The sequence below is a fragment of the Oncorhynchus nerka genome, linkage group LG22 (genome assembly GCF_034236695.1).
Source record: "Oncorhynchus nerka isolate Pitt River linkage group LG22, Oner_Uvic_2.0, whole genome shotgun sequence".
In the NCBI taxonomy this organism is placed as follows: domain Eukaryota; kingdom Metazoa; phylum Chordata; class Actinopteri; order Salmoniformes; family Salmonidae; genus Oncorhynchus; species Oncorhynchus nerka.
The window spans coordinates 96165217-96181989 of record NC_088417.1 but is presented as its reverse complement, the minus strand read 5'-3'; the positions used below and the strand labels follow the sequence as shown (position 1 = coordinate 96181989).

Genomic DNA, 16773 nt, shown 5'->3' with positions numbered 1-16773 from the left:
AAAGCCCGTAACAAAGGGAGACAACGTGGAGATAAGGAGTAAAAATATATATTTTATTTAACTAAAGCAAATAAATATAATATACAATGGTGTGTGTAATCAGTAATCAGTAGTGTAAGTGAGTGTTTTGCATGCATGAATGTGATAATGCAGGGTGTTGAAAGGTGCCAAAGCAAACAAACGGCCACCAAGAACCACAACACAATCTACAAAGGTGTCTGCATGGAGAGAGTCTCCTCCATGAATGGGGAAGTGGTGTATTTATCCTGGGAGACACCGGGCCCAGGTGTTTCCCATGTAGCTGACGACCCTCCCAACTCCGCCCACCAGCATCCTAATAAGGAAATAACAGAGAGAATACGGCAGACAGAGTGGGAGGGTCTGTCACATCCCCCATAAAACCGGGGACCAACAAGGACCCCGGAACAACATACTGGCCTCGTCCCAAATTGACACAGGCCTCTGCGTCCCAAATTGACGAGGGTTATGTGTTCACACCTCCACCTGCACCAACCAACCTCCTCCTCAGACCTCAGCAACCTTTTATGCATAGGAAGCAATATTTAAGAGGAAAGAAGAACACAAGACCAGGAGGGAACAGACAGGAAAGATAGAACATGACAACCCGAAACAATGGTCAGTCATGTAAACATTCAGTAACATGGCACAAACGACCAACAGCTACAAGCTCCAACGAAAAGAACATCAGGGTCCTTCTTAATTTTACAACTCACAACGATTCATAGTCACTTCCAGCGATTCATAGTCACTTCCAGCGATTCATAGATTTCACGTGCCCTACTCGTCAGTGGCACCTGCCAATAGCCTTTTAACAGGTCAAATTTGCTCAAAACTTAGCTGCACCGACTTGATCAACACAGTCCTCCATCCGAGGAAGAGGAAATGAATCTGGCTTTGTGACACTGTTTATCTTACGGTAGTCCGTACAAAACGGTTTGTTCCATCCCCGGTTTCCTGATCAAGATACAGGGAGAAGCCCAACTGGAGAAAGAAGGCTCTGCTATCTTACTCTCCAGCATGTACTTGACCTCAGCATCCAGACAACGTAGTTTCTCTGAAGAAACTCTATAGAACCGCTGACGAATGGGGTCAGCACCTCCAATGTCAATATCATGTTCTATTAAGTTTGTACGTGTAGGTGTATCAGAAAACAAACTTGGAAATCTCTGAATCAGACCAACCATCTCTTTCCGCCCATCAACAGGTAGGTGAGTGAGAAGACTGTCTAAAATATCCAGTGTTTCTGAATTTTCAATCTACCCTGCAATATACAATCGTCAGGACCAGGAACATCTTCCTCCTCATGCACAGATCTAGCACGACAAGAACCCAAGGAAACAACGGTATCAGCCAAAAGAACAGGTTTACCGTCCTCTGTAGAATCCCACTGTTCAGTCTCAGAGGAACGTGCATAATAGGGTTTTAACAGATTTACATGGCACAGCTGGTGTGCTTTCCTCCGTTCTGGAGTGGCAACTAGATAAATTTGCTCAGTGTACTGGCGCACCACTGTATATGGACCTTGAAACTTGGCTTGAAAAGGAGAACCAACAATTGGCAGCAGAGCAAGAACCTGGTCACCTGGACTAAAGTGACGAGGCTCAGTTCGGCGATCAAATATGCCCTTCATCCTCTCCTGTGAAGATGATAACTTCTCTTTAGCCATTTCACCAGCGGTGTACAGCCGTCGCCGGAAATCACACACATACGATAACAGGGACTGAGGAGGCTCGGGAGACTTCCAGTCATCCTGGAGAACAGATAAAAGTCCACGCACCCTATGTCCAAACACAAGGTCATTTAGACTGAAACCTGTGCTCTCCTGTGAAACTTCCCTAGCGGCTAACAGTAAACAAGGCAACCCCTCCTCCCAATCCTTATCCATCTCAGTACAATAAGCTCTCAACAAAGACTTAAGTGTTTGATGGAAACGTTCCAGTGCTCCTTGACTTTGCGCGTGATAGGCGCTAGACAAATTGTGTTTAATATGGAGCTGTTGAAGAACCTGGGTGGTCTGACACATCACAGTGAACAGGTAACTGCTACCCTTTTTAGAACGAGGCAGAGGACCCACACAGTCAATAATCAGATACTCAAAAGGTTGGCTGAGTACAGGAATAGGAAATAATGGTACTGGTTTAATAGCTTGATTATGCTTACCAGTTAATTGACAGGTGTGACAAGTTTTGATAAAATCAGAAACATCCCTCTTTAATCTAGGCCAAAAGAAATGTCTTAATATGCGATTGTAGGTTTTCCTCACCCCCATATGTCCAGCAACGTCGCTGTGAGAAGTTTCCAACACCAACTCATGAAGCTTAACTGGTACAACAACCTGACTAATTGCCTCCCCAGAAAAAAACACTATCATGAGACACCCATTTTCTCATCAGGACATCCTCTTGGAAAAATAGCCATGGGCGACATCTCCCAACTGTTCTATAGGCACAATTTGATCACGCAACTCTTCCAACGTGGGTCATCCCGCGCATTGATTAGATCTGAGCGGGTTATAGATAACGGGATAGCAGGGAAAACAGTGACATACTTTGTATTATTATCATTAGTCGGCGCAGTGACCAGTTCGCCACGGCTCATAGAACGTGTCACTGCACACGCAGAGAACACCTCTGGGAAACTCTGTACACTCTCATCAGGAATCCCAACAAATGACAGCTTAGTGGAAACCACTGGAGATGGAAACACGACAGGCCATACACGCTCACCATCCAAGTTATTCCCAAGGATAACATCGATACCCTCAATAGGCAATGAAGGACGCACACCCACAACAACTTCACTCTTCACCAGCCCACAATCCAACATCAGTTTATGCAATGGAACTGACAGAGTGTTCAAACCTATTCCCCTAATTAGAACACTATTCCCCGAATCAGTCTCAGCAGAAAAGGGTAACACAGACTCCAACACAAATGATTCAGAGGCACCTGTGTCTCTCAGGATCTTCACTGGCACAAGGTCTTTACTTCCTAACATAGACACAAAACCTTCTGTAATGAAAGGTAAATAGTCTGGATCAATATGGACTTTCACATTCTCCTGGGCCTGAGGAAATGAGTCATGAATGAACTGATGTGGAACAGGTGCAGCTAACGCAGTAGGCTTAGATTTAGCGTAAGCACCCCTTGACCTGAGAAGTGGACATTCGTTTTTCCAATGACCTGAACCTTGACAGTAGTGACACTCCTGCCCAAAGTCAGCTTTACCATGGGAGTCAGGTTCAACCCTAGTTGAATAGAACTCTGCCCGAGAACCAAAGTATCTCGGTGAGCGAAGCCCAAATCTATCCGAACGCCCCCACTCTTTCCGAATACGGGGTTCTGCAAAGACACTTTTGTGAGTCAACACATACTCGTCTGCCAAAACTGCAGCTTCAGCAACATTCTTTACTTTGTTCATTAATATACGTGGCAATACGATCAGGAATTGTGTCCTTAAATTGCTCTAACATAATCAGATCACACAGCCCTTTGAAAGTCACAACTGCAGAGGCGGAACACCAGCGATTAAACTGTAAAGACAACTGTCGCGCAAACTCAACATGAGTTTGGTTATCATCCCTTTTTAAAGTTCTAAATCGTTGGCGGTAAGCCTCAGGGACCAATTCATAAATCTGTAACACAGCTGTTTTAACTTTATCATAACTGGCACTATCGTGTACACTAAGAGCTGAATATGCTTCCTGCGCTTTACCAGTCAGCACACACTGCAACATTAAAGTGCGGTCAGAATCAGGCCAACTCCTAGCGTCAGCAACCCGCTCAAACAACGAAAAGAATGTCTCGGGGTCCCTTTCATTAAACCGAGGAAATAACCGTAAGTTCCCAACAATATCAAATGTCTCTGGGGCACGACCAAAAGCGGAACTACCCCTAGGTAAATCTGGGTCACCTTCCCAAAACAAACTCTCCCCTGAGATCTTTCCTTCCCTAACCAACTTTATACGTTCTTGTTGCAATTTGGTTTTAGCACGCTCCATCTCTTGTTTAAATGCCAATTCCTTTTCATATTTTACACGATCATGCTCTAGCTTCTCACGATCATGCTGCCGATCATGCTCTCTCTTCTCACGATCATGCTCCAGCTGTAACAAAAGCAGTTCTTTCTGCTGTTCAAAAAGAAGGCTACTAGGACTAACCGATGGAATGTCCATTGTAACGTTATGGGGAGACGACAAATCCTCAGCAGAGGCTGGCCCAGTGGTAACTTCAAGAATACCACTCTCCATCAGATTGGCCTTCAATATCAACCCAATAGAATTCTTTAGACGTTTATCACTAATCTCAACCTTGTAGTGTTCCGCGACCTTTAACAGCTGTTCTTTAGTACCTAAATCTAACAATTCCTCTGATGGAGAGCGAATGAACTTATCTACATAAGACGCCATAATCACACAAAAAAAAAATTCTCGCTCTTCCCTTCTGCTGAGCACACCAGACCACAACCCGAGAATTGACAATCACCCTGAGTACCACAGAAGAGAGATGAGATACGGAGCTTCCCCAAAACCTACAATAACTCAACACTAGTCTTCGTGCAGATTTGCGGTGGGAATTTACGCACTGTAGCCCGCTGGCAAGGAAATAGAACTCCCCAGCATGCTGGCAAATTCCACCAAGCCACGGATGTGCCCCCGAGACAACTGCTCAGTCCACAGACACCACACAAAAATAACAAACATTAACCATGCCCAACATATTCCAAAAAAATGAAACACGTCGCTAAACCTATCAGGGGAAAAAGGCTATAGCTCCGGGTAGCAAGTTTCACTACCCTACACAATCTCCTACCGAGGTACACAGCCGATTTACTCACCTCAGACTGACTTCCCAACAGAAAGTAGAACAAGAGTTTACAGGCTAGGCAGGGCCTGGAAACTAACCATTATCTCTCTCCAACGCAGCACACAAACCAAACCACAAAGGCAACCAATACTGGGCCTATCAAACTCAACCACAATATGCAAACACGTACCTCCACGGTCTCCCAAACCAGTAGTTCAAAGATCCCGGACGAGCCCCCACTTGTCACGAACCGGCCCAAAGCCCGTAACAAAGGGAGACAACGTGGAGATAAGGAGTAGCAAAATATATATTTATTTAACTAAAGCAAATAAATATAATATACAATGGTGTAATCAGTAATCAGTAGTGTAAGTGAGTGTTTTGCATGCATGAATGTGATAATGCAGGGTGTTGAAAGGTGCCAAAGCAAACAAACGGCCAAGAACCACAACACAATCTACAAAGGTGTCTGCATGGAGAGAGTCTCATCCATGAATGGGGAAGTGGTGTATTTATCCTGGGAGACACCGGGCCCAGGTGTTTCCCATGTAGCTGACGACCCTCCCAACTCCGCCCACCAGCATCCTAATAAGGAAATAACAGAGAGAATACGGCAGACAGAGTGGGAGGGTCGTCACATATACTATACTCCTGTCATCTACATCCGTCCTATACTATACTCCTGTCCTATACTATACTCCTGCCCTATACTATACTCCTGTCATCTATATCCATCCTATACTATACTCCTGTCCTATACTATACTCCTTTCCCATACTATACTCCTGCCCTATACTATAGTCCTGTCCTATACTATACTCCTGCCCTATACTATAGTCCTGCCCTATACTATACTCCTGCCCTATACTATACTCCTGCCCTATACTATAGTCCTGTCATCTATATCTATATCCTGCCCTATACTATAGTCCTGTCCTATACTATACTATACTCCTGCCCTATACTATACTCCTGTCCTATACTCCTATACTATACCCTGTCCTATACTATACTTCCCTATACTATACTCCTGCCCTATACTATACTCCTGTCATCTATATCCATCCTATACTATACTCCTGTCCTGTCCTATACTATACTCCTTCCCTATACTATACTCCTGCCCTATACTATACTCCTGTCCTATACTATACTCCTGTCATCTATATCCGTCCTATACTATACTCCTGTCCTATACTATACTCCTGCCCTATGCTATAGTCCGGTCCTATACTATACTCCTCTCCTATACTATACTCCTGCCCTATGCTATAGTCCTGTCCTATACTATACTCCTGCCCTATACTATAGTCCTGCCCTATACTATACTCCTGCCCTATACTATACTCCTGCCCTATACTATAGTCCTGTCATCTATATCCGTCCTATACTATACTCCTGCCCTATACTATAGTCCTGTCCTATACTATACTCCTGCCCTATACTATACTCCTGCCCTATACTATACTCCTGTCATCTATATCCATCCTATACTCTACTCCTGTCCTCTACTATACTCCTGCCCTATACTATAGTCCTGTCCTATGCTATAGTCCTGTCCTATGATATAGTCCTGTCCTATACTATAGTCCTGTCCTATACTATACTCATGTCCTATGCTGTAGTCCTGTCCTATACTACATTCCTGTCCAATACTAGGCTATGAGGGGTGGCCAGTTGTCTTCTGGCTGTGCCAGGTGGAGATTATAACAGAACATGGCCAAGATGTTCAAATGTTCATAGATGACCACCAGGGTCAAATAATAATCACAGTAGTTGTCGTGGGTGCAACAGGTCAGCACCTCAGGAGTAAATGTCAGTTGGCTTTTCATAGCCTATCATTCAGAGTATCTCTACCGCTCCTGCTGTCTCTAGAGTTGAAAACAGCAGGTCTGGGACAGGTAGCACATCCGGTGAACAGGTCAGAGTAATATGATAAAAAAAATTGGTTCTAGTCAAGATTCTATCAGCCGTGTTTAGCACTAACTGAAGTTTATTTATTGCTTTATCCAGGTAGCCAGAAAGTAGAGCATTGCAGTAGTCTAATCTAGAAGAAATTTTGGGGCTTCACCATGTTTCATCGAAATATACAGCTGTGTGGCATAGCAGTGAAAGTTAACATTATGTTTCCAAATGACATCACCAAGAAGTCAAATATATAGTGAAAACAGTAGTGGTCCTAAAACGGAGCCTTGAGGAACACAAAAATGTACAGTTGATTTGTCAGAGGACAAACCATCCACAGAGACAAACTGCACAGGAAGCAGCTCTTTCAGTAGTTTAGTTGGAATAGGTTCCAGTATGCAGCTTAAAGTTTTAGAGGCGCTGATTATTTTCATCAATGTGTCAAGAGATATAGGGTTAAACAACTTGAGTGTCTCCCTTGATCCTAGGTCCTGGCAGAGTTGTGCAGACTCAGGACAACTGAGCTTTGGAGGAATACGCAGATTTAAAGAGGAGTCCGTCATTTGCTTTCTAATGATCATGATCTTTTCCTCAAAGAAGTTCATGAATTTATAAGTGAAAGCCATGCTCTCTTGGGGAATGCTGCTTTTTAGTTAGCTTTGCAACAGTATCAAAAATACATTTGGGATTGTTCTTATTTTCCTCAATTAAGTTGGAGAAATAGGATGATTGAACAGCAGTGAAGGCTCTTCGATACTGCACGGTACTGTCTTTCCAAGCTAGTCGGAAGACTTCCAGTTTGGTGGAGCTCCATTTACTACGTTCCAATTTTCTGGAAGCTTGCTTCAGAGCTCGGGTATTTTCTGGAAGCTTGCTTCACAGCTCGGGTATTTTCTGGAAGCTTGCTTCAGAGCTCGGGTATTTTCTGGAAGCTTGCTTCAGAGCTCGGGTATTTTCTGGAAGCTTGCTTCAGAGCTCGGGTATTTTCTGGAAGCTTGCTTCAGAGCTCGGGTATTTTCTGTATACCGGGGAGCTAGTTTCTTATGATAAATGTTTTTTGTTTTTAGGGGTGCGACTGCATCTAGGGTATTGTGCAAGGTTAAATTGAGTTCCTCAGTTAGGTGGTTAACTGATTTTTGTACTCTGACGTCCTTGGGTAGGTGGAGGGAGTCTGGAAGGGCATTTAGGAATCTTTGGGTTGTCCGAGAATTTATAGCACGACTTTTGATGATCCTTGGTTGGGGTCTGAGCAGATTATTTGTTGGGATTGCAAACGTAATAAAATGGTGGTCCGATAGTCCAGGATTATGAGGAAAAACATTAGGTCCACAACATTTATTCCACGGGACAAAACTAGGTCCAGAGTATGACTGTGGCACTGAGTAGGTCCGGAGATGTGTTGGACAAAACCCACTGAGTCGGTGATGGTTCCGAAAGCCCTTTGGAGTGGGTCTGTGGACTTTTCCATGTGAATATTAAAATCACCAAAATTGAGAATATTATCTGCCATGACTACAAAGTCCGATAGGAATTCAGGGAACTCAGTGAGGAACGCTGTGTATGGCCCAGGAGGCCTGTAAACTGCTATAAAAAGTGATTGAGTAGGCTGCATAGATTTCATGACTAGAATCTCCTGTCCTATGCTATCTTATGGCCTATACTCATGGCCTATACTCATGTCCTATACTATTCTCCTGTTCTATGCTATACTCCTGTTCTATGCTATATTCTCCTGTCCTATGCTATACTCCTGTCCTATACCCCAGACAAACACACCTGATTCAACTTGTCAACTAATCATCAGGCCCTCAATGAGTTGAATCTGGTGTTGTTTGTCTGGGGCTACAATGACAATGTGTTCTGTTGGGGGTCCTAGAGGGACGGAGTTGAGACCACTGGTATAGAGGGTATATCACTGATCTGTATTCTAGCTGCTGATTTGCTGAACTCATATTTAAGGTCTCACGAGTGGAACAGCGGTCTAAAGGCACTGCATCTCAGTGCTAGAGGCGTCACTACAGACCCTGGTTTGACCCCGGGCTGTATCACAACCGGTGCTGATTGGGATTCCCATAGGGCAGCGCACAATTGGCCCAGGGGCGTCCGGATTAGGGGAGGGTTTGGCCGGGGTAGGCCATCATTGTAAATAAGAATTTGTTCTTAAACCTCTCTGGGATATGTGGGACGGTAGCGTCCCATCTCGCCAACAGCCAGTGAAATTGCAGGGCGCCAAATTCAAAACAACAGAAATCCCATTTTAAAGATAAACTTGTTGTAAATCCAGCCACAGTATCCCATTTCAAAAAGGCTTTACGACGAAAGCACACCAAACGATTATGTTAGGTCAGCACCTCGTCACATAAAAACACAGCCATTTTTCCAGCCAAAGAGAGGAGTCACAAAAAGCAGAAATAGAGATAAAATGAATCGCTAACCTTTGATGATCTTCATCAGATGACACTCATAGCACTTCATGTTACACAATACATGTATGTTTTGTTCGATAAAGTTCATATTTATATAAAAAAATCTGAGTTTACATTGGCGCGTTATGTTCAGTAGTTCCAAAACATCCGGTGATTTTGAGAGAGCCACATCAATTTACAGAAATGCTCATAATAAACATTGCTAAAAGATACAAGTGTTATACATGGATGTTTAGATCCACTTCTCCTTAATGCAACCGCTGTGTCAGATTTCAAAAAAGCTTTACGGAAAAAGCACACCATGCAATAATCTGAGTACAGCGCACTGACACAAAAACAAGCCATACAGATATCCGCAATGTTGTGGAGTCAACAGAGGTCAGAAATAGCATTATAAATATTAACTTTTGATGATCTTCATCGGAATGCACTCCCAGGAATCCCAGTTCCACAATAAATGTTTGTTTTGTTCGATAAAGTCCATCATTTATGTCCAAATACCTCCTTTTTGTTTGCGCGTTTAGGTCCAGACGAAAAGTCAAAAAGTTCCGTTACAGTCCGTAGAAACATGTCAAACGATGTATAGAATCAATCTTTAGGATGTTTTTAATATAAATCTTCAATAGTGTTCCAAACGAAGAATTCCTTTGTCTTCAGAAATGAAACGCAGACCGCTCTCACGTGTGTGCGCGTGATCAGCTCATGCCACTCTGGCAGAGCCCTGACTCAATCAGCTCTCATTCCCCCCTCCTTCAGTGTAGGAGCCTCAAACAAGGTTCTAAAGACTGTTGACATCTAGTGGAAGCCTTACGAAGTGCAATATGACCCCATGGACACTGCATATTTGATAGGCAATGACTTGAAAAACTAGAAACCTCAGATTTCCCACTTCCGTGTTGGATTTTGTCTCAGGTTTTTGCCTGCCATATGAGTTCTGTTATACTCTCAGACATCATTCAAAACGTTCTAGAAACTTCAGAGTGTTTTTGATCCAAATCTACTAATTCTATGCATATTCTAGCTTTTATGGCTGAGTAGCAGGCAGTTTACTCTGGGCAGCTTTTTATCCAAGCTACTCAATACTGCCCCCAGTCCCAAAGAAGTTAACTGACTTGCCTAGTTAAATAAAGGTTCAAATATGAATAAAACATATTTCTGTGTATCTGTGTAAATATGGCTAGTGTTGCGTATGTTTAGAGCTTGTGCCATTTAATGTAGAAACTTCAAAGTGTTTTTAAGATATTATTTAAACGTTTTCATGATACTGGCAGTGCTTAGGTGTCACTCATCTCTTAGCCGTAGCTAAAACCGGCTTCAGCAGACACAGTCATCCTTGTGTTTCTCCCTCCAGCCGCCTCCTGCTATCTACGACAAGCAGCTGGATGAGAGAGAACACTCCATCGATGAATGGAAAGGTAAACATATCATATATCATATCATATCATATACAGTTGAATTCGGAAGTTTACATACACCGAGGTTGGAGTCATTAAAACTCGTTTTTCAACCACTCCACAAATTTCTTGTTAACAAACTATAGTTTTGGCAAGTCTGTTAGTACATCTACTTTGTGCATGACACAAGTAATTTTTCTAACAATTGTTTACAGACAGATTATTTCACTTATAATTCACTGTATCACAGTTCCAGTGGGTCAGAAGTATACATACACTAAGTTGACTGTTCCTTTAAAAAGCTTGGAAAATTCCAGAAAATGATGTCATGGCTTTAGAAGCTTCCAGTAGGCTAACTGACATAATTTGAGTCAATTGGAGAGGTGTACCTGTGGATGTGCTTCAAGGCCTACCTTCAAACAGTGCTTCTTTGCTTGACATCATGGGAAAATTAAAAGAAATCAGCCAAGACCTCAGAAAAAAAATTGTAGACCTACACAAGTCTGGTTCATCCTTGGGAGCCATTTCCGAACGCCTGAAGGTACCACGTTCATCTGTACAAACAATGGTACAAACAAAAACACCATGGGGCCACGCAGCCATCATACCGCTCAGAAAGGAGACATGTTCTGTCTCCTAGAGATGAACGTACTTTGGTGCGAAAAGTGCAAATCAATCCCAGAACAACAACAAAGGACCTTGTGAAGATGCTGGAGGAAACGGGTACAAAAGTATCTATATCCACAGTAAAACGAGTCCTATATCGACATAACCTGAAAGGCCGCTCAGCAAGGAAGAAGCCACTGCTCCAAAACCACCATAGAAAAGCCAGACTACAGTTTGCAACTGCACATGGGGACAAAGATCATACTTTTTGGAGAAATGTCCTCTGGTCTGATGAAACAAAAATAGAACTGTTTGGCCATAATGACCATCGTTATGTTTGGAGGAAAAAGGGGGAGGCTTGCAAGCCTAAGAACAGCATCCCAACTGTGAACTACGGGGCTGGCAGCATCATGTTGTGGGGGTGCTTTGCTGCAGGAGGGACTGGTGAACTTCACAAAATAGATGGCTTCATGAGGTAGGAAAATTATGTGGATATATTGAAGCAACATCTTAAGACATCAGTCATTTGTGACCAAGTTAAAGTATGGTTATATCTTGGGTTTTCCAGGGCCTCCCGGGGGATGCAGTGGTTTAAGGCACAGTGTTAGCTGTGCCAGTAGAGACCCTGGGTTCGTGCCCAGGCTCTGTCGCAGCCGGCCGCGACCGGGAGGTCCATGGGACGAATCACAATTGGCCTAGCCTCGTCCGGGTTAGGGAGGGCTTGGCCGGTAGGGATATCCTTGTCTCATCGCGCACTCCTGTGGCAGGCACAGTGCACGCTGACCAGGTCGCTAGGGGCACTGTGTTTCCTCCGACACATTGGTGCGGCTGGCTTCCGGGTTGGATGCACGCTGTGTTAAGAAGCAGAGTGACTTGGTTGGGTTGTGTTTCGGAGGACGCATGACTCTCGACCTTAGTCTCTCCCAAGCCCGTATGGGAGTTGCAGCGATGAGACAAGATAGTAACTACTAAAAACAATTGGATACTACGAAATTGGGATGAAAAAATGGGGTAAAATTTAAAAACGAAATTAAAATATAAAAAATCTTGGGTCTTCCAAATGGACAATGACCCCAAGCATACTTCCAAAGTTGTGGCAAAATGGCTTAAGGACAACAAAGTCAAGGTATTGGAGTGGCCATCACAAAGACCTGACCTTAAATCCTTTATAACATTTGTGGGCAGAACTGAAAATGCTTGTACGAGCAAGAAGGCCTACAAGCCTGACTCAGTTACACCAGCTCTGTTAGGAGGAATGGGCCAAAATTCACCCCACTTATTCTGGGAAGCTTGTGGAAGGCTAATCGTTTGACCCAAGATATACAATCTAAAGGCAATGCTACCAAATACTAATTGAGTGTATGTCTGACCCACTGGAAATGTGATGAAAGAAATAAAAGCTGAAATAAATCATTCTCTCTATTATTCTGACATTTCACATTGTTAAAATAAAGTGGTGATCCTAACTGACCTACGACAAGGAATTTTTACTACAGTAGGATTAGATGTCAGGAATTGTGAAAAACGTAGTTTAAATGTATTTGGCTGAGGTGGATATAAACTCCCGACTTCAACTGTAGGTATGTTGTAATTATATTGCTAAGGAGGCCTCTATCTGAGGAGTATATTGGCTGCGTTTACACAGGCAGACCAATTCTAATCTTTTTTTTCCACTGATTGGTCTTTTGAAGCTGGCCAACAATACAGTCTACTCATTCATTTTCTATTTGAGTTTGTATAATAACTTTTCCAGTTTATTTGTTGCCATGGTAATTAGACTCATAGAATGGACTAGTAGAGCACAATAGATTTCTCTGCTGCTATTTGAAAGATTATTTTTTCTCCACAATTTTTCCTCCCTCGCTCTCTCTCTCTCGCTCTCTCTCTCTCTCGCTCTCTCTCTCGCTCTCGCTCTCGCTCTCTCTCTCTCGCTCTCTCGCTCTCTCTCGCTCTCTCGCTCTCTCGCTCTCTCTATCCTCTCTCTCTCTCTCTCTCGCTCTTCTCTCTCTCTCGCTCTCTCTCTCTCTCTCTCGCTCTCTCTCTCGCTCTGTCTCTCGCTCTCTCTATCCTCTCTCTCTCGCTCGCTCTCTCTCTCTCTCTCTCTTCGCTCTCTCGCTCTCTCGCTCGCTCTCTCTATCCTCTCTCTCGCTCTCTCTCGCTCTCTCGCTCTCTCGCTCTCTCTCGCCTCTCTCTATCTCTCTCTTCGCTTCTCTCTCTCGCTCTTCTCTCTCTCGCTCTCTCTCTCTCGCTCTCTCTCTCTCTCTCTCTCTCTCTCTCTCTCTCTCTCTCTCTCTCTCTCGCCTCTCTCTCTCTCTCTCTCTCTCTCTCTCTCTCTCGCTCTCTCTCTCGCTCTCTCTTCGCTCTCTCTCTCGCTCTCTCTCGCTCTCTCTCTCTCGCTCTCTCTCTCGCTCTCTCGCCTCTCTCTCGCTCTCTCTCTCGCTCTCTCTCTCGCTTCTCGCTTCGCTCTCTCTCGCTCTCTCTCTCGCTCTCTCGTTCTCCCTCGCTCTCTCGCTCTCTCGCTCTCTCTATCCTCTCTCTCGCTCTCTCGCTCTATCCTCTCTCTCGCTCTCTCTCGCTCTCTCTCGCTCTCTCTCTCGCTCTCTCTCTCGCTCTCTCTCGCTCTCTCTCTCGCTCTCTCTCTCGCTCTCTCTCTTGTTCTCTCTCTCCCTCGTTCTCTCTCTCCCTCCCTCCCTCCCTCTCTCTCTCTCTCTCTCTCTCTCAATCTCACTTTCCAGAACTAATCTACAAAGAGGTGATGAACTTTGAGGAGAGGACGAGGAACGGGGTGGTGAAGGGACAACCCTCTACCTCAGGTACTCTCAGTGCATAACCTAGTCCCCTCTGTAAGTTGAATTATGAATATAATCACTCACTGGACATTTCTTTGTAACAGAGAAATTCATCCGTACGTTGACCACCATTCGTCTTTGTCTCTCGTCTTGTTTTTCCGAGACATGCAGTGTATGATTTGTACATGAGTAATTATATCTGTATGTAAAAGTATCGATTTAAACTGTAGATTTGGTATTTTTGGACCAACCATACGTGTTTTGTGTGTGTGTGTGTACAATGATAAATCTGTATTTGAATGGTATTGATGTACACATTTAGGCATTTGAAAAGTAATATCTGTATGGAGTATCTGAGTAAGTGATTCATGTGCATTGATTAAAAAGGTTGCTGTCCCCCTACTCTATGGAAAAGGTCATATAGGCTATATACACTGCTCAAAAAAATAAAGGGAACACTTAAACAACACAATGTAACTCCAAGTCAATCACACTTCTGTGAAATCAAACTGTCCACTTAGGAAGCAACACTGATTGACAATAAATTTCACATGCTGTTGTGCAAATGGAATAGACAACAGGTGGAAATTATAGGTAAATAGCAAGACACCCCCAATAAAGGAGTGGTTCTGCAGGTGGTGACCACAGACCACTTCTCAGTTCCTATGCTTCCTGGCTGATGTTTTGGTCACTTTTGAATGCTGGCGGTGCTTTCACTCTAGTGGTAGCATGAGACGGAGTCTACAACCCACACAAGTGGCTCAGGTAGTGCAGCTCATCCAGGATGGAACATCAATGCGAGCTGTGGCAAGAAGGTTTGCTGTGTCTGTCAGCGTAGTGTCCAGAGCATGGAGGCGCTACCAGGAGACAGGCCAGTACATCAGGAGACGTGGAGGAGGCCGTAGGAGGGCAACAACCCAGCAGCAGGACCGCTACCTCTGCCTTTGTGCAAGGAGGAGCAGGAGGAGCACTGCCAGAGCCCTGCAAAATGACCTCTAGCAGGCCACAAATGTGCATGTGTCTGCTCAAACGGTCAGACACAGACTCCATGAGGGTGGTATGAGGGCCCGACGTCCACAGGTGGGGTTTGTGCTTACAGCCCAACATCGTGCAGGACGTTTGGCATTTGCCAGAGAACACTAAGATTGGCAAATTCGCCACTGGCGCCCTGTGCTCTTCACAGATGAAAGCAGGTTCACACTGAGCACATGTGACAGAGTCTGGAGACGCCGTGGAGAATGTTCTGCTGCCTGCAACATCCTCCAGCATGACCGGTTTGGCGGTGGGTCAGTCATGGTGTTGGGTGGCATTTCTCTGGGGGGCCGCACAGCCCTCCATGTGCTCGCCAGAGGTAGCCTGACTGCCATTAGGTACCGAGATGAGATCCTCAGACACCTTGTGAGACCATATGCTGGTGCGGTTGGCCCTGGGTTCCTCCTAATGCAAGACAATGCTAGACCTCATGTGGCTGGAGTGTGTCAGCAGTTCCTGCAAGAGGAAGGCATTGATGCTATGGACTGGCCCGCCTGTTCTCTAGACCTGAATCCAATTGAGCACATCTGGGACATCATGTCTCGCTCCATCCACCAACGCCACGTTGCACCACAGACTGTCCAGGAGTTGGCGGATGCTTTAGTCCAGGTCTGGGAGGAAATCCCTCAGGAAACCATCCGCCACCTCATCAGGAGCATGCCCAGGCAGGTCGTTGTAGGGAGGTCATACAGGCACGTGGAGGCCACACACACTACTGAGCCTCATTTTGACCTGTTTTAAGGACATTACATCAAAGTTGGATCAGCCTGTAGTATGGTTTTCCACTTTAATTTTGAGTGTGACTCCAAATCCAGACCTCCATGGGTTGATAAATTTGAATTCCATTGATAATTTTTCTGTGATTTTGTTGTCAGCACATTCAACTATGTAAAGAAAAAAGTATTTAATAAGAATATTTCATTCATTCAGATCTAGGATGTTTATTTTAGTGTTCCCTTTATTTTGTTGAGCAGTGTATATATATATATACACACTGATTGTCCAAAATATTACTAACACATTTCTATTATTGGGTGTCACCCCCCAAAAACCCTTTTCTCTCAGAACAGCCTCAATTCGTCAGGGCATGGACTCTACAAGGTGTCCAAAGTGTTCCACAGGGATGTTGGCCCATGTTGACTCCAATGCTTACAACAGTTTCCAACAGTGTCAAGTTAGCTGGATGGCCTTTGGGTGGTGGACCATTCTTGATACGCATGGAAAACTGTTGAGTGTGGAAAAACCCAGCAGCTTTGCAGTTCTCCCACAAACCGGTGCATCTGGCACCTACTACCATTACCCCGTTCAAAGGCACTTAAATCTTTTGTCTTGCCTATTCACCCTCTGAATGGCACACATACAATCCATTTCTCAAGGCTTATAAATCCTTCTTCAACCTGCCTCCTCCCCTTCATCTACGCTGATTGAAGTGGATTTAACAGGTGACATCAATAAGGGATCATAGTTTGCACCTGGTCAGTCTGTCGCGGAAAGAGCAGGTGTTCTTAATGTTTTGTACACTCAGTGTTTATTTATTACTTATGAAGTTTCACATCTGTACTGTAACACATCATGAATTAAAGCTGGGGTCTTTGGTCCTTGCTCTTCCAGAGAAACACTAGAATTTCTCTCGTTCTGAGCCTTCTAAGATGTCTTATTTGATCAATATTTTCAGCCCTATAAATATGTTCTGTAAAATGGGTAGTGTCAATTCCCTTGAATGGCCACTTGAGGGCGGTGTGGAGTCATGCAGGCACAGATTTGGTAACATTATGGCGTCAGTCCAGTCTAGTGC

The 16773-nt window shown here is 44.3% G+C and overlaps 1 protein-coding gene across 5 annotated transcripts in view; it reads left to right on the top strand.

Moving 5' to 3' along the window:
• The window catches only part of mapk10 (mitogen-activated protein kinase 10), a 150057-nt gene that overhangs the window by 125948 nt on the left and 7336 nt on the right, over positions 1-16773 (top strand). For all 5 annotated transcript variants that reach the window (XM_065007616.1, XM_065007615.1, XM_065007618.1 and 2 more), the window contains 2 exons: positions 10509-10572; positions 13893-13970. In XM_065007616.1, the coding sequence (XP_064863688.1) occupies positions 10509-10572; positions 13893-13970 (142 nt within the window). The remainder of the gene's footprint in view (positions 1-10508; positions 10573-13892; positions 13971-16773) is intronic.